This window comes from Trichomonas vaginalis, chromosome IV (genome assembly GCF_026262505.1).
Source record: "Trichomonas vaginalis G3 chromosome IV, whole genome shotgun sequence".
NCBI classification, from domain to species: Eukaryota; Parabasalia; order Trichomonadida; family Trichomonadidae; genus Trichomonas; species Trichomonas vaginalis.
In genome coordinates, this window is record NC_067206.1 from 40189951 (window position 1) to 40211917 (window position 21967).

Below are 21967 nucleotides of genomic sequence, written 5' to 3' on the forward strand. Positions count from 1 at the left end.
GTATGGGGAGCACCACCAGCACAGTGCAAAGACATGCTTAAGATCCAAGTTGTTTACTATTTGATTTACTTTGAGTACAGTATACATTGTGCGTCGCCTGTAGCCTACAGCTACAGTCACCGACACAATGAAAAAAGTGACAGAAAACTGACACCATACGGGCGCGCATATGTACGCATATATGTGTAAAAATAAACGTTCATATGTAAACTAACCTTTATTCACTAGCAGGGGCTGATAAATCATAATCGTCGAGAAGTACGATAGGTGGTCCCACAGGTTTAATCTGTATGGAGAGGCAAACGTGACGTAAGAAGCATAACACTGGTTTCTCAGTATATTTAATAGACTCTGCTGTTGGCTTAACTGTAAGCTTATATGTAATAGGTGAATTAGATAACTGACCCTGTTGGAATGTATAATCAGTTTCGCAAGGGAATCCACATAGGTAATGACCTAAGTCATTTGACTCGATTCCAAATTGAGGGACTGATGTGGTTGTGATAGACCTCATGACATCATAGTTGAAGCCAACAGTATCGTTATTATTGTTAGTGGCATTTGCCTGCATCTCATAGAAGATTGGATCATTAGATGCTTGAGCCTCAGCGGGTATGTTACCATATGCTCCACAGTTCAATTGAATTTGTTCAAACAATGGATTTTCATAGGTAGTGTTATAATTAGGTGTTTTCTTAAATAGTGTATAAATGGTGTTCACATATAATGGAGTAAATGCTGCCGTGAATGTACAAGGAGTTCCTTCACCTTTAGCCATTGAACCATCCATAGTAATGCAGTCAATTCTTTTGATTGGGAAGTTTAGAGTCTTTGCCGAATATCTTGTCACCAAATCACTATAGATGTTAGGGTCCAAAGAGAATGAGTTACAGTATGTAATCATTTCAAAGAAGTTTGCATTCTTCTTAGTGAACTTAATAAACTTGGTACCAAATGATATCGTACTCTTATCGGCATTCCAAGTTACAGTATCAATAACTTTGATACCTTCATAGATAGGAGTGAAGTGATTAGTGATTGGAATATAGCTTGTAACATTGGCTTGCATGTTCGGTAATGGTAGAATATCCTGATAACTTAATGGTGTCCAAACCATACCAGCAATACTGAACTTAACCTTAAGTTGTAAGTTACCAGCAAACGCTGGAAGGAATCTAATGTTATTAAGTATTAGGAATCTTCTTAGGTCAATCTTGATTGGTATGTGGAACTTTAATGTAGTTGCACCACTAATTGGTTTATTGAACTCAATAATCTGTCCAGAACGAACTGTATCACATCTATTGAAAACATCTTTATGTCTAGCCTTACTAAATACATCAACTTTCTTAATAGCTTCTGTTGTAGATGCAGTAGAAGTAATGTAACCTTCTTCTCTAGCATTATCTTGTGTATAAACACTTTTACCATTAGCGATTAATTGATATGATTCAACAGCATAGAATGAATCAATGTATCCCAACCAAATTGCTGGAAGATGTGCACATGATTTGCCACCAGCATATTTAGTATCAATTGCTTTAATTGCTGTAACATTTGATCCTGTAGGAGCTGTCTCAACAGCTCTTTCTTTATATACTTCACCATCATATTTAGGAACTTTTTCATCAGCTGGTTCAGTTTCTGTTGTAATTATGCACTCACCATCGACATAACCACTAATGAACGTATTATATAAGTCAATCATGTTCTCACCAGGTGGTGATATGTTAAATGTAATATAACCGTTATCAATAGTATTTGTCGGCATAGCTGGCACTTTTGTTGGGACATATCTATGGTTAGTATCTCCAATAGGAACTGCCCCATCAACTTGATCGAAATAATATCTTACTTGTCTGATGGAATCAGCAATACTGTATGTATTGAGGTTATCGTTCAACATCTTTCTCAGCTATAAAAAATTTACAATCTTCTTATTCTTGGGATTATTCGTCTTATTTGTGGCTGAGGTTTAGGAGGTTCTGGTTCAGGCTCTGGTTCATCATCGAAGTGTATTCTTTTCTCTTCCATTGATTGAACATATTCTTGATTCTCTTTAGTTTCCTTCTCACGTTCAATTGGGTCCATGTTTGGTTCATTAACTACACTGTTACGTTCTAATATCTTTGTCATCATCTCTAACAACATTTTATTAGTATATGCTTGTTCTTCTTCTTTCTTCTCATCAACTTTAGGAGCTTCTTGAACAACAGGAGCTGGGGCAGGAGCTGGTGAATTCAATGGTGCCTTTCTCTTTCTAACTTGAACTGAACCATTCTTCATATGACAAACATAATATAATGGATGTTGTATTCCTTTAGCTTCATTCAATATGATTGATTGCTTTTCACTTGGTGAAAGTTTTGACGTCATTTCTATCCTAATAAAATTTTTTACTCCTAACAAAATGACTGAGAATACTTTCGACAGAGAAGCACTCAAGAATGAACTTCGTGAAGAAATACTTAATGAACTCAAACCAAAAGAACAAACACAAGAAGAGAAACCAGCTAAACCAAAGCGTAAACTCACAGAGAAACAATTAGCTGCATTAGCAGCTGGACGCGCAAAGAATCCACGAATGATTGCAAAGAAATTGAGAGAAGAGGAAGAAGCTAAGAAAAATAATAAGTAAGTGTTTAGAACTTTAACTTACGTTCAAAAGATGACTTCGTTGAAATAGTGAAGTCCTTATTTTTGTTGAAGCATGGTTTCGAACCAATGCACAAGTCAAAGGTTATCTCATCACCTTCATAAAGAGATTTGTACAATTCCACGATGCTATATTTTTCCCCAACTTTCTCAGGGAAGAACAAACCTTTCTTCTCGTCATAATGTACTTGTATCGCATCTGGGAACATTTGGTTTGCAGTAAGTGCAATTACGTCCTGTGTGATTCCCTTCATTCGACAGTGGAAAGCAATTTCCTTGAGGTCATTGGTTAATTCGTCGAGGTAAGTCTTCTTTCCAACGAATATAGATCTTTGTGCCTTAGACATATGTCCTGCAGTAATCTCTGCAAAGTCTGAATGAAATTGACCCAGTGCTTTTCCAATGAGTTCTCTGTTATACCTTCTCTTGTATTCTTCTGCTAACTTATCTAAGTCCTTCTCATACAAGTGTAAACTATCTGTATCCTGATAGAACAACTTCAAGCCCAAATCTTCTGCTGTGAAGAATACTTCATTCATGATTCGTTTGGACATAGAAAGGATTGAAACACCTAATGGACAATAGTTAAAGTGACGAACGATAGGTTTAAATGACTTTACACATGAAAGTTCGGAATCGGGGATGAACTCTATTGTCTGTATGTCATTATAGTTCTTAATGATATAGTCAGTGAGCTTATTGTCCTTGATGAAACGAATCTTTTTGTCAATGGGCTTTAATATCGTCTTACCATAGATACTGTTCAAAAGAAGTTTGATGATCTCTTGTATCGGATTACCTTCCTTCTTATACTTAGCACGTAATTCGAAGAGCTTCTTAACTTCATTCCTTATTGTCATGTCCCTTTTTCCATCATAATAGTATCCATCAATGACTTTGCATGAGATCTCTTGGAACTTGATCAGATCTTGAAGCGTAATGTGGTCTACGAACATCTTGCAGCATGTATTGGAACTTCTGGCAACATGTAAGTCAGGGTTGATGTCAGGATTGACGACAATCAATGGGAATGCTGAGTTCTTACCGATCGACAAGATCTCGATCTGACAGTAAAATCCTGAGATGAACTTTTCCTTTGTTGGTTCAGCTTGGTCATCATCAAAGAGATGCTCCAACAAGTATTCACTGCTCTTCATCTCTTCTGTCATAACTTTTGGAATTCCTTCTAAACAGTAAAGTCTAGCAATTGCTGATGGATACAATGATACAGCATCGAAGTCAGTGATGAGTTCTCCTTCATTGTATTGCTTCTTGTTCTCAGCTAGCATGCATCTTCCTCCTTGAATACACTTGGAAATATATTCACGAGGTTTTCCTGCAAGATCAAAGAGATTACCGTTCTTCCAATATACTCTCTTCTCAAAGAGTTTGTTTGAGATAGAACTTATTGAAACATAATCATAAGCATCTATTTCAAACTCAGTCATGAGGTCATTGCGGAACTTAAGAAAGCCATCTCGTAAAATGCGTACATCTTGACCGCAATAGAATGACGAATAAACTTCCATGTCAAAGTGTTCATCATCAATCTTGCAATCTTCAATCTTCTCAATGTTCTCATTAAAAGCTTCAATATCTTTGACATGATTCATGGCATCATCGATGTTACCAACTTTAGTTGTATTAACTAACTCTTCCGTGTAGTAATTATATGGGAAAACTTCTTTTTCACCACTAGTGAGGTGAAACATTTCAGGGAATCTTTCCAACTTAGTTGAGATGATTGCATAAGAGTCTTTGAAGCAGAGAAGTTTTCCTTTGTACTTTCCTTGTATCTGCATCGTTTGTGAACCTTTGATGATTGGAGTTCCTGTAATCTCTTCTAACTGAGACATGAGAAAAGTGACATCGTACGATAAGTTGTGGAAATAAACTAAACTCTTATCTGGTAAAGCTTCGAGGAATTTTGACGCACAGTCACTTCCCCAAATTGATGTATAACCATCATCGTCATCTTCCATGAAACAAATGTTGTATGCTTTGTGAATGTTTCCATCAGTTGATGCTTCGAAGTCAGCAAAGAAAACATGTTCTCTTGGGAACTTCATGTCTTTCTTCGTCTCTGAACTCCAATCTTTCTTCATCCTTGCGCAATAACGCTCATTGTATGTGAGGTCAATCATTTCTTCAAGGTTCTCATTATACATCGTTGTGAAGTATGTGCAAAGTTCTCCTGTTCTAATTGGTTCGAAATAATTGTTAGCAAACAAGAGTTCAATGACTTTTGCAAGTGGTGTAACTAACTTTGAGTTAATTGCATACCTTGTTTCATATCTTCTGTTAACTAACATCTTCTTCTCTAAAGTCCAATCCTTGCACAACTTACAAACATCTTCATAGTTCTTGATGAACATTGAACTTATTGGAAGCTTTTCGTTCAACATGTAGTGGTCATACATTAATAAAAGTTCTACTGTCATCTTTGGTTCTTCATCTGGTTCATAAGTATATGAATGATTTGAATACTTCTCGTTGTATTTGATGACATGGAACCTTATTCCTGTTTCTTTGGCAATAACCTTAATCTTTGACATTGGAAAATCTTTGACACGAATGATTTCCCTCATATGATTAATTGTTGCTTCGTCAACACCAGCTTGAATACAAGCGTAGATGAAACATGAATCTTTCATCATCTTCTTTGCTGTCTCTGCATTAAGTTCGTTGAAGATCTGATACCTCTCTAAGTTAATAGGTAATTTGCATGTCCATGTCCAAAGCTGACCATTACGTGACCTGTTTCTCTTCTTTGAATGGTTTTGTTTGATGATCTTGAGTGCGATCTTTTCTTGACCTGCTGCTCTCATCGTATCTAACATAACTTGTTCTTCAGCTGTGAGTTTATATGGTGTGTACGTTCCTTTTCTCAAAGCAGAAGCATCAACATCTGAATAAGCTGTATAGTCAAAGATCTCGATCTTCCTTAACGAAGGAATACTACAAAGGAAGAAGTCATAGTTTGATTCAAGGACTTTAGATGCTAATTCTTGTACTTCTGCTATTGGAGCTTCATTAAGTAACTGATGAACTAATGATCCCATTGTATTGATGTTCAAATGACGCAAAATGTTTCTCTTCTCATCAAAGTCGTAATAGAATGTCCACTTCTGTTTGAAAAGGTCTATCTGTCCAATGAACTTTGCCATAACTCTTGGAAACATCTTGTTGAAGTAATCTTTTCCTCTTGGACTGTATTGGTCAATGTTAAACATAATGAATCTTTCTCCTGCTTTAGTTATTGGGTCTAACCATTTCTCATCAGGAAGTTTTTGACCATTAATGTTCTTAACAACGTAAAAGGCATTCTGTATTTCTTTGTATGCTAATTCGCTCTCATCAATCTTTGGTGGAGGGTCTGAGTATATTGGTTGCATCTCCATTAACGCTCTATTATGAGATCTCTGATCGTGATCTAAAGCAACTGGGGAATTTGAAGCTGGAACATTCATGATACCATTGTAGTCATCATAGAAGCTCTTAGCATTCTTGAAAATATCTGCTACACTTCCTGTACCTCCTTGATTCTTAATTGCCAGAGCTAATTTATTGGTAATGTCTTTAGCTTTCTTAGGCATTTTGATCCCAAACATATCAAGCATACCTTTCTTATCTTCTGGTGAAAGGTTATTAACTAATCCTTTTATAGCATTGAGCATGTTGGTCTTTTATAACCGATAAAAAAATATACGTTATTTTTTTTTAATCGTCATCGTAATCATAATCGTACGAAGATTCTGTATCATCATCACTGACATCATTGGTTTCTCTAACTTCTGGCTTATCTGGTTTAATCTCTATCACCATAAACATTGGTGACAATAATCGAACAGGCTGATCTTGGAAGTCAACTAAGGTAAACGTAACATTAGTTAGTTCCCATGGAAATGCATCTATCCATGGTGAGGATTCCTTACATATAAGTGGTTTACCAGATATCCAGAACTCATTGATGTTATAACATGTAGATCTGTACATGATCTTTCTTCGATCATCAACTTGGTCAATATTATTGAACCCAGAGATGACAGACATTGATGAACGAAGGTATAACTGATACCCGAAGTTGAGCATAGGTGGTTTTGGCATTTGTAGATAATAATTATGTACAATAGGTAGTTCTATTCCATATGCACCTAAAATAAGATTTGCTCTATGTGAAGCATCTTTTAAATAGACTTTATGTCCTTTGTCCTGTGACGTAAATATAAGTTGATTCGTAGCACTCAGTGAAACTGTTACATTATGTTGACCTTTTTTCTTGTTATAATAATCAAACTGTTTTGTTACAATCTCTTGTAGTTTTGATACAATAGTATCCATATCAAATGAAAGAGCTGACTTAAATGTACACACCTTTTCTTCTCCATCTTCGTCTAACTGTAAGACAAAATAATCTGTTTCGTCACAAACAATAAAGTTCGCCATAGTACTGACACTTTTTACTCTCATCTTTATCTTACTTGGATGCCCCATGTTAGGATCTGCTTGAAACTGTATTGTCCCGTAGTTATTAGGATCAGTCGATTGTAGATAATACATCATTTTTATATGTAGTAAAAGAATGAGTGTTGTTCCATATGCATATGAATGTTATAAGTCTAGCGTACTTCAATATAAAGAATATACTCTCAGAATTACTGATAATGCTTTAGTCATACATAAAGAAGGTGCTGATGAAGACATTACCATCGGTCCTGGTATATTACCTATCGAGCAACCAGATGGTACAATTGTTGAAACAGACTTAAATCAATACCTTCAAGCGTTACAGAATCGTGTGACAAAAGTAGAGAATAATTACTTAGATGCTCCATTCTTCACAACTGATAGAGATTATATGTTTTCATGTATGGCGAGTAATGGTTTGCAAGAAACTCGTGAGGTAAATATTAATGAAGCATTAGAGACTATAATATATCATGTTAAACGGTTATTATCGATTGACCATGGAGTTCATTTTGACCCAAGGTCTACACTGTTCAATATACCAATGATTGAAAACAGTCAATTAACATTTAAAGAAGATACATTGTATAATGCTTTAAACGCAGCATTTGCTTATATATTAGGTCATGAACAAGTACAAAATAGTGGTATTGCAATATACTTAGATAAAGTTATGTTAAAGAAACCATTGACATTCACAGAAGATGGTCCAAAAGCAACTGGTATTGTTGGTGATGGAACATTATTGACGAAAGAATACTTAGCAAGTCATGTCGGAGAATTTTTCTCCACTAATGATAGCATCAGTACAACACCAGAAGTTATTTTATTGAAGAAACCAATCACATTTGATGTTAAAGGAAAGACAAAAGCAACTGGTATAGCTGGCGATGGAGTTCTTCTGACTAAGGAATACTTGAAGAAAAATATCAATGACTTCGTTGAAATTGTCAAAGATAAAGAATCTGGTCTTAAGTTCAACCCTTTATCATTCATCTTTGCCATAGCAAACGCCGGTGCTACTGCAGCCTCATGGATATCACTCCAGAGTCAAATAAATGCTCTTTGGGCTTTTGTTGAAAGTCAAGAAGGTATAGATACTGTTCTTGACACTCTGGGTAATCTTGGTCCAAATCATAAAGGAGGTTTTGTGGATGGAATAAAAAATTTAGTTGAAAAGACTAAAACAAGTTTCCAGAAGATAACTCATATAGAAAGATTCAGAAATGAAGGTTATATGGAACTTGAGAGTTTTGATGTGACTGGACCTTTGGAACCAATTCCAATGCCACGTGATGCTAATGATGAAGAAGAGAAAGATCCTGGACCAAAAACAATCATTTCTACGTTAAGTACTTTGTACCCTGATTTTGTGACCTTAGTGAAAGTTGCTAATACATCAAGAAAGAACAATAATATTAATATGTCTGGTACTGATGACCTTACTGATTATCTTTATCTCATTCTTGCTGAATTAGCGAAGAAAGTTGAGGAGAACAAAAATAATGGAGGAAGAACTGCACTTAAGATTGCAGACAAAGCTGACAAAAGTTATGTTGACGAAGAGATACGTAAAGTTGCATCTAAAGAATATACTTTATCACAGTCTGTCATACTTAAGACAATCAAAGGTCCAGAGAAAGATATTTACCCAGGTGATGGTACAACAGTTAAAGTTAATGAAAGAGTTTCATTCCCATCTGGTATTGATGCAAAAGAAGTATATATTAATAGTGAAAACATCAATACAACATTGATTCCTTTGAAAAATAATGAGTTCACTGAACCTTTGACAGTTAAATCAATTCGTTCAAGAGAAGACAAACCTGTTATAATCAATAAAATAGGAGCTGATAATGACCAACCAGTTCAAATCAAGAAAATAAGAGCTGATGACATTATCTTGAACTATACTTTAGGTTCAAGTGCTCCACAAGAAGATCCAAGCACTAGCGTAAAAGATACTCTTAACAGTTTAGATAGTAAATGTACGAACATTGAAGGTCATGCCAGAAACTTCGAAGTATATGAACTACCAGCAATGTTAGATAAGAAAGCTGACAAGAACCATGTTCATTATATAAGTTCAGACGAACAGATTATAACGGACTACCATGGATATTTAACACGAAGTGATGAAGCGAAGACAAAAAATGTTAATGAAAGAAGATATAAATACATTCGTGCTAAAGGTTATGACATAAGCTGTACTGTACAGTATGATGTAGCTAAAGCACCAGAAGCATTTGGTTATACCGGTGAAATTTATGCCTCTACTTTCAATGTTAACGGTGTATTAGTTGAACCAAGATTTACTTTGAGAGTTAAGGCAAAAATAACGTTTGAAGATGCTATTAAAAGTAAAGCTGACAAAACAGAACTCGAAGCAATGAACAAAGTTTTGAAATCTCATAAACACAACATCTCCGATATAAATGAACTTCAAGCTACATTAGACAGTAAAGCTGACAAGAACCATACAAACGAATCCTTCACTACTGTTAGAGCAGACGACATAATATTGAACTTTGACCTTGGTTCAAGTGCACCTTTAGAGAATCCGAGTACAAGCGTAAAAGATACTCTTAACAATTTAGATAAGAGTTGCAGGAATATCGAAGATCATGCCAGAAACTTTGAAGCATATGAACTACCCGCAATGTTAGATAAGAAAGCTGACAAAACTTATGTGGATGCAGAACTAACAAAGAAATTTTCGAAACCAGATACAATGACATTTACAACAGAAATTATAAATGGTGAACCAGCAACTCCATTTGAATTTGTTAGAGGTCTTCAACCAGATACTTTTGAATTTTTCTTGGATAATTCTATTGAACTAACATTACATTATAAAAGTGGAACAAATGCAACATTTCATCCGGGAGATACATTCCAAATGGTATTTAATGACATAAGTTCTTTAGAATATGTTTATAGAGTTATGAGCATATATGATTTAATATATCCTATAGGAGCTGTTTATACGTCTATGAATCCAATAAATCCAAACACTTTATTTGGTGGTAGATGGTATGAAATAGTTGACAGTTTTCCATTCTACACTAATACGCAGTCAATGAAGATGGGAGGTTCAAAGAAAATAGGTATTGAAAACCTTCCTTCACATATGCATAGGTTCAGTGGAAGAACATCTGTGGAAGGAAACCATTCACATTCAATAACAAAAAGAGGTTATACAAATCTTGCAGCGGGTTCGGATAGACAGGGAATGCATAGATATGATATTTCAACTGACCCAGTAGATTCAAGCACAGGTATTTTCTGTGGAACCGCAGGAAATCATACACATGTTGTAGCTGGTATTACAGACCCAGCAGGTAATGGAAAAGATTATATGCCTCCTTATATAACAATGCACGCTTGGATACGAGTTGGTTAACTCAAGATCACGATCACAAACTGTTTCTCAGTATGAATGAGTAGCTCTATTTTTACATCATTACTGAAGTATTTCTTTTCTTCATTAATGACAGAAAGAATGCTTTCATCATCTTTTAAAGATCTTACCAAAGTTAGATCTTCATCAGAAAATCTCAAAGAAAGACTCATTTATGTACTAATTAAAATATAGCTAATTATTTTTTATCTGAACTTTTTATCAGGTATATAAAGATGTCTGAACATCATATAAAGTTCTTTAAGATCCAACAGTTTGTAGATGAAGTGAAGAAGCAAAATAAAACAGCAAAGAGACTACTTATATGCTTACCACAAACATTACGTCAAGGAAAGTATGGTTATAGTGCAAGTCCGATCATGATCTTTGTCGATAAGCAGAAATACACAAATGAAGGTTTAGCTAATTTACTTAAGTTTGAAAAGATAGCTATAAACATTCCTGACCATTTCTCAGCGAGAATAAACCTTGACAAGACTAAAAGTTATTGTTTATATGTAGATCTCACGAAATCAACAAAGAGTAAAGACAAAGAATATAACCCAGTTGAACTTAAGACAATGGGTAAGAACTTACTCAAAGCTGCTATCAAACCTGTCGAAGAGATCGACATTGAGGATGAAGCAGAAGAAATAGATGTAGATCCTGAAGTGTTATAAACGATAAAGTTTATTTTTGGAGGAAGATGGTGTCAGACCATTTGATCTGGCATGCTTGTTCTAGGTAATTGCAGAAACCTGGAAAGATTGTTATTGGTCTGAGTTTCATACCTGGTCTCTCATCTCTCCATTGAAGCAAGTAAATTTACATGAAGAGTTCGTCTGGATTCTCAGGCTTTGGTACACACTGATCGAAGATCTGTATGACCTCTTCATGACCGTACTCCCTCTGGTCAGACATGAGTGTTCTGAAGAACTTTTGCATCTTCGGACCAGGTTTAGCATCTATGCAACGAGTGGGTCTCATTGACATTTTTGTCACTTTTATTTGGTCGAATGGAAGGATTCGAGTTCATGCCACTTGACAGCAAAGAAGGTGCAGAAGAGGTTGTTGTTGCTGCATTCTATGCGAGCTCACACGTTGACGCATTCCGAACTTACCAGGATGACCTCGAAAAAGAAGGTCGAAAGCTTGGAAAGATCCAAATGTTGCTTGAGTTCTTCCGTGGAAACCTTGCACAGAAGTATGAGAAGAAAGAATAAACAACTAATTATTACTGAGCTTAGCTCATAAATGTAAGTTTTTACTCTGATCAGATCTTAGATCTCGTCGGGACAAGCGGAAAGGATAAAGTCCATGAGCTGGACTTTTGTCTTAGTGAGCGGTACTGCGGTCATGAGTAGTTCGCGCTTGTTTGAGCCACTTGGAACGCGACCCTTCCAATTCCTCATAGATCTCAAGGCAGAGATCGTGAAGAACTCAAGGACAAAGAGTCTTTGAGACTTGGTAAGGAATCCCTCATCATCTCTTTCATCCTGGAGGGTCTTTGTGGATGCAGTGGACTTGATCTCGTCTTCCTCGATCGGATCATTCTCATAATCTTCATCACCCTTCTTCCTAAACGTCATCTGCTCTCTCTTGTAGTCGTTCCTGAGAGCATTGAGTCCAGCTTCAAGATCTTGTGAGTTCTTTGCAGGTTTATTGAAAGTTTTCTTTTCCTGCATTTGCTGTATAAGCTGGGTTTGCTGTTGCATCATCTGCATCATCATTGCCATCATATCTAGTGTTGGTGATGCTGGAGCTGGTGTTGTACCATCTTGGGACATTCGGTCGTCGGTTATGTCTTTACAAAAGACTGCTTTACAAAAGACAGCTTTACAAAAGACAGCTTTACAAAAGACAGCTTTACAAAAGACAGCTTTACAAAAGACTGTGCTTTACAAAAGACAGCTTTACAAAAGACGTCTTGACAAAAGACAGCTTTACAAAAGACTGCTTTACAAAAGCATTTTCTCACAAAATTGAATACTTTTGCTTTACAAAAGACGTCTTGACAAAAGATTGCTTTACAAAAGTCTGCTTTACAAAAGACGTCTTGACAAAAGATTGCTTTACAAAAGTCTGCTTTACAAAAGATTGCTTTACAAAAGATTGCTTTACAAAAGTCTGCTTTACAAAAGACAGCTTTACAAAAGATTGCTTTACAAAAGCCATGACTGATCTTCATCCAATTTGTTTAATCGAACTTAATGAAGTAATTTCTGCATATCTCCTGCATGTATTTGGAAACGAGAGGATAAGACAACTCACCAAGGTTTCCAGACGCCAGATCCAAAGACTTGAATCAACTGCAGGAGTAATCCTAAGCTTTGAAGAAGGATTAACCAATAAGAAAGATGTCATTGACTCCAAGCGTGAAAGCCTTGCTGCTTTCTTACGCAAACACCCATGGGTCGATGTTGATCTCCAAACTCCTTACCAAGGACTCGTTGAAACCTTCACGACCTACAGACAGCTCCTTGACAGACCTGAGCAGAACCTTCTGGTCGAACGTGATGGCACATTAAGCCCTACAGACGAGTCAATCCAGAGAGAAGAAGCTCAAGAGTAAAAATCTGACATTTATACTTTACATGACATTTTTTTCATGAGTGTTCACGTTAAGATCAATGATGAAAACATGACTTCATGGAAGATATCATTGATGACATAGAGAATGACCTTGATGAAAACATGATGGGAGCTCAAACGTCAGTTAAGGTCAAACTTGGTGAAGTTCAAGAAAAGATCTCCGAGATCAATGCAAAAATATCTGCTCTTACAGAGGTTGACGTTTATTACAGAAGCTTGGAGAGAACTTTAAGCAAACTTGAACGTCAGAACCAAAGTCTCATAGTTGTGCTCCAAGAAACTCAGTCTCATGCGTAAAGCATATAATGACTACCTACATGTAAGAGACTTACCTTCTTATTCTACTCCAGATCTCGACTTTTCCGATATAAGTCCAATCCTTATTGATACAACACTTACGATAGCAGGGATGCTTCCTACATATCCAGAATATGATAACTTACCTCAGCTCTTCGAGTATCTCAAGAAAAAGTTCATGATCTTATTATGCGAGACCATGAAAAGACGTCAAAATACCAGAACAGAACGAGAACAGAGCTTACTAATAGACTTATTATATAATACTAAAGAAATAAAGGAGTTTTTATTCTAACTTTGGTATTTTTGGGAAAGAACTGATCTGGATCATATTTGTCAACCACAGGTTTAGGTATCAAAAGTCTCTCTGGTTCTTGGACGTCTGGTACTGGAAATGGTTCCTTTGGTTTCCTAGCTTTTGGGAGATCTAAAAATTTTCTTGGTCTCTTTCTTTTGTGTAAGTGTTGTCCATTTTTATCGACAACGAATGTGAGCTTTCCGTCGTCAAAGATGAATGTCGTCGCTTCTTCAGTTCCCTCATCAACTATTATCTTCTTGATCTTTCTCTTCTCCATTAACAGAAAAAGTGACATATATTACTTCATTATTTTTCTGAGTGTTAGGATTAATTAAACCTCTATCTATAACATGCTTTCTCATAGGAAATTTCTCTCCATATCTTTTTGTCAATATCTCTATAAGTTCTTCTGTATAAGATTTATCACTACTGAAGTAAATAGATGGATAATTAAGGACATCAAAGGTTTCTACAGTATCTTTAAGAGTCCATTCATCTCCATACTGTATAGAATAAGTATGGAAGTATGGAGGATCACATATAAAGAAAACATTGGGAAGATCTTTATACTCATTGAAGAGTATTCTCCAATCTTTATGAACAATAGTTAAACCTTCAAGATAGTCATCTATGTTTTCACCAAATAAGTTAGTATATCTGAGGTATAACACTTTCTTCATTAATGTGTCAAGATCATAGTATTTGTATGCTCCAGAATAGAGAAGACGTGAACATAATGTATCCCAGTCTATGTATGGAGCTTTACTTATAACTTCTCTGACGATCTCTTTCTGATCAGTAGGAATTTTCTCATCTGGCTTAACATTTATTCTCTCCTTAAGTTCCTTAAGTATTTCATTCGTGTCATGAATGTGTTTCAGTCTATCAACGTAGTTATCATAGTCGTTAGCTATGATCGTTGCTTTTGGGAACATAATATGCAACAAATGAGAGATATAGAGAGAACCACCAAATAGGTCAACGAAGACATAATCCCCTTTGATGTCTTTGAGTATGTCGATAAGATCTTTCCTGATCTTAGACTTATTACCTATGAAAGGTAAAGGAGGTTTGGTAAAAATCATTTATATGGTAATAAAAATAAGTGTTTAGATTAATTGGGTTTGAGTAGGTCTGCTGCATCTGTATTGCGTCCTCTGTATCTCTCTCCTGGGAGATCGCGGTTGATCATCCCGTGGACTTCGCAGAAAAAAAGGAGCATGACCAAGAGAACAATGAACAAGTTTATACAAAAGAATACAACAACAGCGTTCGTTAAGAAGTTCATTGAACTCTTCACATAAGCTATGTCTTCTTCGTAGCCCATTAACTTAAAAAGTGTCATGACCACTTCATTTTTGATGAAGTCAACAGCTTATGTCCACTTCCTCCCATCAACACTTGAGAAACAAGAGAAGGTCATCATTGAATACCTTCAAGCCACTGAGAAGCTCCAAAAGCTTCAAGATCTCCGCGAAGAGTTCAAGTCCCGCTTGAAACAGGAGAACTTACTACAGGAATACATGCTCATCCTTTATACACTCATTGATGGCTCCCATTTACCATCAGAGTACACTGCAGTTCTTGATGCACTCAAAGATCTTCGCGAACACCAGCCGATCGGTAAAGAAGCCTTCGAGCTCACCATTGAGCAAGCCATCTTCGCCAAGCACAATGCAAAGAAGCGGATGCTCGAAGCTCTTGATAAGATCAAGGAGTACGTCGAAACGTTCTAAAATAATTACTTGAGTAAACAATAAGTTTTATTGAGTAAGTCTTGAAACATTTGTGCTTTTGTTCTTGTTTGAACAACCATATTTAACATTAGATAAAAATTTTTTGGTTAAACAATAACATACTTAAGACATAAATTATACCTACTTATTAACTCAGTATATTGAGCATTATATGCATACTTAAACTCTTGAGCAATATTGTTCTCATCAATGATTCTGATCTGAGCTATTTTTGAGAAAGGTGGTGGAATACCACACATGTGTAATGTCTGGGTCCAGTAGGTCTATTTCACACTTGAACCCAGTCATTCTGTGAACAACTTCTTCCAAGTCTGGCTTAGGTAGTAAGATCTGATCTTTGCTCACTAAGTTAGAAAAGAGCTCTTTGTCTTGGTCTAGAAGTATCTTCTGGTATATACTAAGTAAATACTCTTCTACACCAATCCTCGATGAAGTCTCCACAGATCTCGATGAGGTCAGGTTGGAAGTTAATGGACTTAAAGGAGGAGGATACATTGGTGCTTCTGAGTTCGTAGTTGTTTCCTCTTTTTTTATCTCTGTTGGAGCATCACTTACTGTACCAGATGGATAGTTCTTTATCACAATGTTATTAGTTGTTCTTGAATCAACATTGCTTGTTGGTTCAATTGGAAGATTAGCTGCACCATAAAGAATTGACTTCGATCTCATTTGTTATGAGTAAAAATTGTTTTATTCTCATATAAATGACGAACATTAACCCAGAGAACAACACAGAATATACTGCAACAGGAGTTGTTTACAATGATCTAGATCAGATCGTCCAACTCAAAGCCCCAAGAGGAAGGAATTTAATAAGACAACCTCCACCAAAGATATATGTTGATGATGGTAGTAATGGGTTCAACTTAGTGTATCATTACTCATATCCTCAATATGCAAAAATTGGGTACCCCAAACGTGACAAACCATTATATGAACCTTTATGATGAAGCAAGGTTTCATGCACCAACGAAGAAAGAACCTGATGCATCAAGATTACATGAATTCGCAGACCATGATGGTTATAGCGATTACTCAATGCCTGTAAGACTTTAACGTTAATAAAAAAATGACTGTTGGTAAACAAAGAAAAAACTTTAATACAAGAGGATTTGATGCTACAATATATTCAACTGATATGGGCTTATCAATTCGATACATTTGAGAATCCTGGTGGAACACCACCATATTTTCTTTTGTTCATCAATGTAAACAGTAGAAAAGTTATGCGTTCCAATGAGTGAAAAGAACTCAAACAATGTTCTAAGTGCAATGCAGAAGTTCATTTCACAAGTACAGGTGAAATGAAGCCTACAATACTTACTAGTGATGAAGACCCAGCTTATACGACACAAAATGTTCGAGATCTTTGGTCAGTCATAACATTGAGCACATGACGACACAGAATACAATCATAACATACTAGGTATTATTAATAGGTTCTGTAGAACTATTAGAACTATGTTACATATGAAGTTAAACCTCAAAGAAGGTGATAAAACACCACCTTTCACTGCAGATACAATGAGACAAATTATTAATGACTACAACACTGAATATCATTCAAGCACACAACAAAAGCCTGATGATTTCACAGAAAAGGATAATGAGGAATATATAAAGAAGCAAAGATTGAAAGAAGAGTATGTCAGAAAAAATAACCTTTATAACTTAAGACCTGGTCAAAAAGTTCAAGTCATAGTTGAACAAGAACATGGGGTAAAGGTAACCAACAAAGAAGACATCTTGATCCTTCTTATTATACAGTTGATTCAGTTGATACAAGTGCATACTTGTTAAGAGCAAAAGATGGAAGTGTTGCAAGATATCCACGTTATCAGATATGGACAAAAATAGAGCATGGATTAAAGCAAGGAGAAACTTTAGATCAAGGAAGACACGGTGCTGTTAAAAGTATTGATGGTCATGAACTTGTCGGTAATGATGTAAAGTAATGATGTTACGTTTTGAGAACGAAAATACAGGAAAAGTGACAGGTAGAGGTATGCGTGAAGGTAATCCAAACAGGTTGTCAACAATGGAAGTACAGTATTGGAGGAAAAATATTAATGAAGGTCATGTTAAAGATATGCCTAGTTTTCTTGAGAAGTATCGTGGGTTTCGAGTTTAGCTTGTAAGTCCTTTATTTTTGTTTCATACAATGAGATCTTCCTTCTGATTTGTTCATCATTGAGAGGTTGCTTGACTTTACGGAACTGTACACGTCCGTCTTTCATTGTATGTACATAATATCCATCAGGAACCTTACCATCTTTTATATATTCAGTTAACCACTTTTGTTTAGTTGATGCTTTAATGACTTGACTCATTTCTTACTGGATAAATTTTTATGTTTTTTATCTTTTGACGATTTTTTTCTTATCCTTATCTTTCTTCTTGTCCTTGTCCTTCTTTGATTTATCCTTCTTCTTGTCCTTGTCCTTCTTGGACTTCTCTGCTGCAGGTGGTGTTGGATTCTGTTTGACTTTAGCACTTGGGTCAGGACCTTGTCTTTGAGACTTAGATATAGATTGTTTAGGAGCTGCTGCTTGTTTAGTTGCTTCAGCTTGTTGTTTAGCTAATTCAGCAGCTTGTTTATCATTCTCTTCTATTCCTTTGCACCAGTTGCGACTTCATTCTTGAACTTTTGGAGATTCTCAGCAGCATCCATTACCTTATTCGCTCCTTTAAACAATCCATAAAATTTCTGCCATGGTGATACTGAAGGTATATTTCCACCAATTGCTGGAGGAACTGATGCTTCAGGAGTTGGAGATGGTGTTTTGTCTGAATTGAGATGCTTTTCTGCTTCAAGAACTTGTGTAGTATTTTCTCCAGGTATGCTTTTGCAACCTCCTTAACTTCTGGACGTTCATTATTTACATCCTGTCTTGGTGTTGATGTTTCAGTAGCGTTTTCCTGAGTTACATTAACAACAGGTTGCTCAACTGCTGAAACATTTAGCTGCTTCAGTAATGTTATGAGTAGTTGAAACATTTCCTGATATACCTTCTCCTGTTGGAACTCTTGGAGCAATTGTTTGTATGTTCGCCATTGCAGGAGTTGGAGTAGGAGTGTCATCAATCTTTCTGTCAGCTTTCGTCGTTTGCGTTGTGTATTTGTTGTTTCATTACCATATTTTGATCTTAGTCTGGTAAGCTCTAACTTCATATGTTCTTCAGGATATGCATACTTATTATATTCACCCTTAATATTCTTTTTCCATTCATCGTATTTATCTTCTGCTGATTTAATTGATGCTAGTCCGTTTACAGCCAATTCATCAGTACCGTTATCAGTAGTCTGGTTATATAAAAGATTAGCAGCTGATCTAATTGTGTAATCCGTAAGATTACCAAAACGCTCTATTGTACCTAATGTTGTGTTCTTCAGTTCCTTTCCAATTCCTTGTGCAGCATCTTTGACTAATCAGCAACCCCATGCACCAAATTGTCTCACAGGAGCCGCTATTGATGGTGAAGGAGATGGAGATGGCGATCAAACGTTTCTTTTCAAACATCGATTGAAACTTATTTGAGCACTGCTTTAGTCTCTTTTTCTTCAAATACGCCAAGAAATCTTCTTCACATCTTTTCACTTCATAGCCTTCTTTAAACTCCTCCTTGTTAAGTTCTATGAAATCCTTTATCTCATTCTTTGTTGCAATGGCTTCTCACGAACGACATCATGAACGATTTCACACTGTTCTCATGTATGACCTCCTCACTGTTCTCATGAACTATTTCATCATTGTTCTCATGAACGACCTCCTCACTGTTCTCATGAACTATTTCATCATTGTTCTCATGAACGACTCCTCACTGTCTTTCATAAGCGTTTCAAAGTCTCCTTACTCATTACTTCAATCTCATGCTGTTCACAATAGTACTTAAACTCACTGTATATGTCTTTGTTGTATGTTATATTGCTTCCCATTACTCCATGAATTTTTCAAGCACTTCCTCAAATTCACTGTTTCTTTCTTTCCACGACCTTCTAATATCATACTTGCCTTCGTAAATATAACTTCTTGCAGAACCGTCTCGCTTTCTATTCTTTTCACAAATTCTCTCATCTTGCCACCAAATTACATTTGACTACATGCAAAAGAATTCATTCTCCTTCGCCAAAATTCTTTATATCTTCTGTAGCACTCTGTACAATTCCATCCGGATACAAACTTTTCATAGAACTCCTCGTAAAACATTTGGTAAGGTGTTTTGTTCATTTCGATGAGTTCTTGTTTAGCCCTGGTGAATGGTATCTTCCTTACATCAAATTCACTTAAATCTTTCCTCATGAAGTACGTCAGTAAGTTTGAATAAAACTCTTCATTAAAGCTTTCAATGAGATTTGAGAAAAATTCGTAATTTCCTTTTGTATCTGCTGCTTACAGTCAATGACAACAAATCTTTCTGTCGTCTTTGTCATCTTTACTGAGTTGAAGTTGTTAGATATCATGATGATATTACAAACATTCTCTATCTCTTTCTTACTGGCTGACACTTCTGATTTAAGTCCAACTGAGTCTCTGTTACTATTGACTTTAGTGCGTCCGTGGCTTCATGACCTTAGACGTATCGCATGAGCTTAGTTTCATTGCATACGATTGAGCTTCATCTTCTCAATAGCAGCATTGAATCTACCAACCACATTCTCTATTGCGTTATATTATTGTTGGCGTACTGCTAATGAGCTCGCATTAGAACTTTACTAAGTACATTCTTACCAGTTCCTTGCTTTCCTATTAACAAAAGTACTGTTCCAGTCTTTCCACAAGGATTTTGAACGATGTAGGCGAACCAGTTCAAAACATACTCATAAAGCTCTTCATCCTCATTACATATGACATCGTGAACATGTTTCAAATATCCTTCAATAACGCTTTTCATCTACTTCATTCAGTACCTCATACTCATATCCTCGAAATAGCTGTTAAATGTCATCTCTTTCGTCAAAGAATCTCATACCTGACTTTCATAGATAGTTCTTGTTCTGACCCGCCTTCATAAATCATCAGTGCGTTCACATCCTTCTCCTCAATACGTCCTACATAAACACTCTTCATGAGCTTATTGAATTCCTTGCTATCTACTGACAACAAGTGTTTGTTGTGTCTCGTATTCCATCATAATCTTTCACTAGATATGTCATACGTGCCTCCGTCAATAACGACAACACATCTTCTTAAGTCATTTATAACACTAACTATGTCAATACCTTCTTCACTCATGTACTTATTTCTTCTCAAGTCCTTTAGTGCTGAAAGTGTCTCTAAGTTCTATTTCAAGCAATTCATTTAACATGTCTTTGCAATACTTCTCTATAAAATATTTCGTCGTTCTTTACTAAGTTTCTTAACAGCTCTGAAGAACCATGTGTTTGACTCAAACATCCTTCACAACTTCTCTCATTCATTCCTAGTTCTTTCATGTCATTATCTTCAACCTCTATGGTCTCATGACTAAGGTCAAAGGGTTCTTAGTCATGCTGGTCTTAACTATCGAAAACTTCATATAAACTTTACAAAAACAGGTGCTGCTTATGTTTGTATGCATAGATACAGAAAACAAAGAGTAATCTTATGCATAACAAATTCAAACGCTTGTAACGCTTCATGTAGGACAAACATTATTTTTCAACACTAACGCCAACACGTAGGACAAACATTCATGACTAACATTACTGTATAACATAAATGTTGTGTCATGATATTTCTTCATCGTACTATGTTTTGTCATGACTTCATCGTAATGAACGTATATTCTTTGTCAAACAGTCGAACGTAAATGATTTTGTCATGATTTAATCGTACATGTTTCTTGTAATCGAAAACTTCTTCATCGTAATGAACGTATATCTTTGTCAAACATGAACGTAAATGATTTGTCGAAACTTCTTCATCGTACATGTTTTGTCATGATTTCTTCGTTATGTTTTGTCGAAACTTCTTCATGTAATATGAGCGTACATGTTTTTGTCGAAACTTCTTCATTGTAATGAGCGTACATGTTTTGTCGAAACTTCTTCATCGTAATGAACGTATATTCTTTGTCAAACATGAACGTAAATGATTTGTCGAAACTTCTTCATCGTACATGTTTTGTCATGATTTCTTCGTTTATGTTTTGTCGAAACTTCTTCATTGTAATGAGCGTACATGTTTTGTCGAAACTTCTTCATTGTAATGAGCGTACATGTTTTGTCGAAACTTCTTCATCGTAATGAACGTATATTCTTTGTCAAACATGAACGTAAATGATTTGTCGAAACTTCTTCATCGTACATGTTTTGTCATGATTTCTTCGTTTATGTTTTGTCGAAACTTCTTCATTGTAATGAGCGTAATGTTTTGTCGAAACTTCTTCATTGAATGAGCGTACATGTTTTGTCGAAACTTCTTCATCGTAATGAACGTATATTCTTTGTCAAACATGAACGTAAATGATTTGTCGAAAACTTCTTCATCGTACATGTTTTGTCATGATTTCTTCGTTTATG

The 21967-nt window shown here is 35.8% G+C and overlaps 5 protein-coding genes and 1 pseudogene across 6 annotated transcripts, besides 1 other annotated feature; 3 read left to right on the top strand and 3 right to left on the bottom strand.

Moving 5' to 3' along the window:
* Positions 1–178: 178 nt before the first annotated feature.
* Positions 179–19844: a mobile genetic element.
* On the bottom strand, positions 218–1117 carry TVAGG3_0254560 (uncharacterized protein; the record flags this gene model as incomplete). The annotated part of the gene is made up of 1 exon (XM_051228158.1): positions 218–1117. The coding sequence occupies one exon, from the start codon at positions 1115–1117 to the stop codon at positions 218–220; it is 900 nt and encodes a 299-aa protein (XP_051113144.1).
* TVAGG3_0254570 (uncharacterized protein) lies at positions 1350–1906 on the bottom strand (the record flags this gene model as incomplete). The annotated part of the gene is made up of 1 exon (XM_051228159.1): positions 1350–1906. A coding segment is annotated over one exon (557 nt), but the record flags the coding sequence as incomplete, so codon positions are not given.
* Positions 8546–10110, top strand: TVAGG3_0254580 (keratin-associated protein family; the record flags this gene model as incomplete). Its single annotated transcript, XM_051228160.1, has 1 exon — positions 8546–10110. A coding segment is annotated over one exon (1565 nt), but the record flags the coding sequence as incomplete, so codon positions are not given.
* On the top strand, positions 10115–10525 carry TVAGG3_0254590 (ATP binding; the record flags this gene model as incomplete). The annotated part of the gene is made up of 1 exon (XM_051228161.1): positions 10115–10525. The coding sequence occupies one exon, from the start codon at positions 10115–10117 to the stop codon at positions 10523–10525; it is 411 nt and encodes a 136-aa protein (XP_051113147.1).
* TVAGG3_0254600 lies at positions 14819–15036 on the bottom strand (annotated as a pseudogene). Its single transcript has one exon. A coding segment is annotated over exon 1 (218 nt).
* On the top strand, positions 15071–15445 carry TVAGG3_0254610 (uncharacterized protein; the record flags this gene model as incomplete). Its single annotated transcript, XM_001287179.1, has 1 exon — positions 15071–15445. One exon carries the CDS (start codon positions 15071–15073, stop codon positions 15443–15445), a length of 375 nt encoding a protein of 124 aa, XP_001287180.1.
* Positions 19845–21967: the final 2123 nt, after the last annotated feature.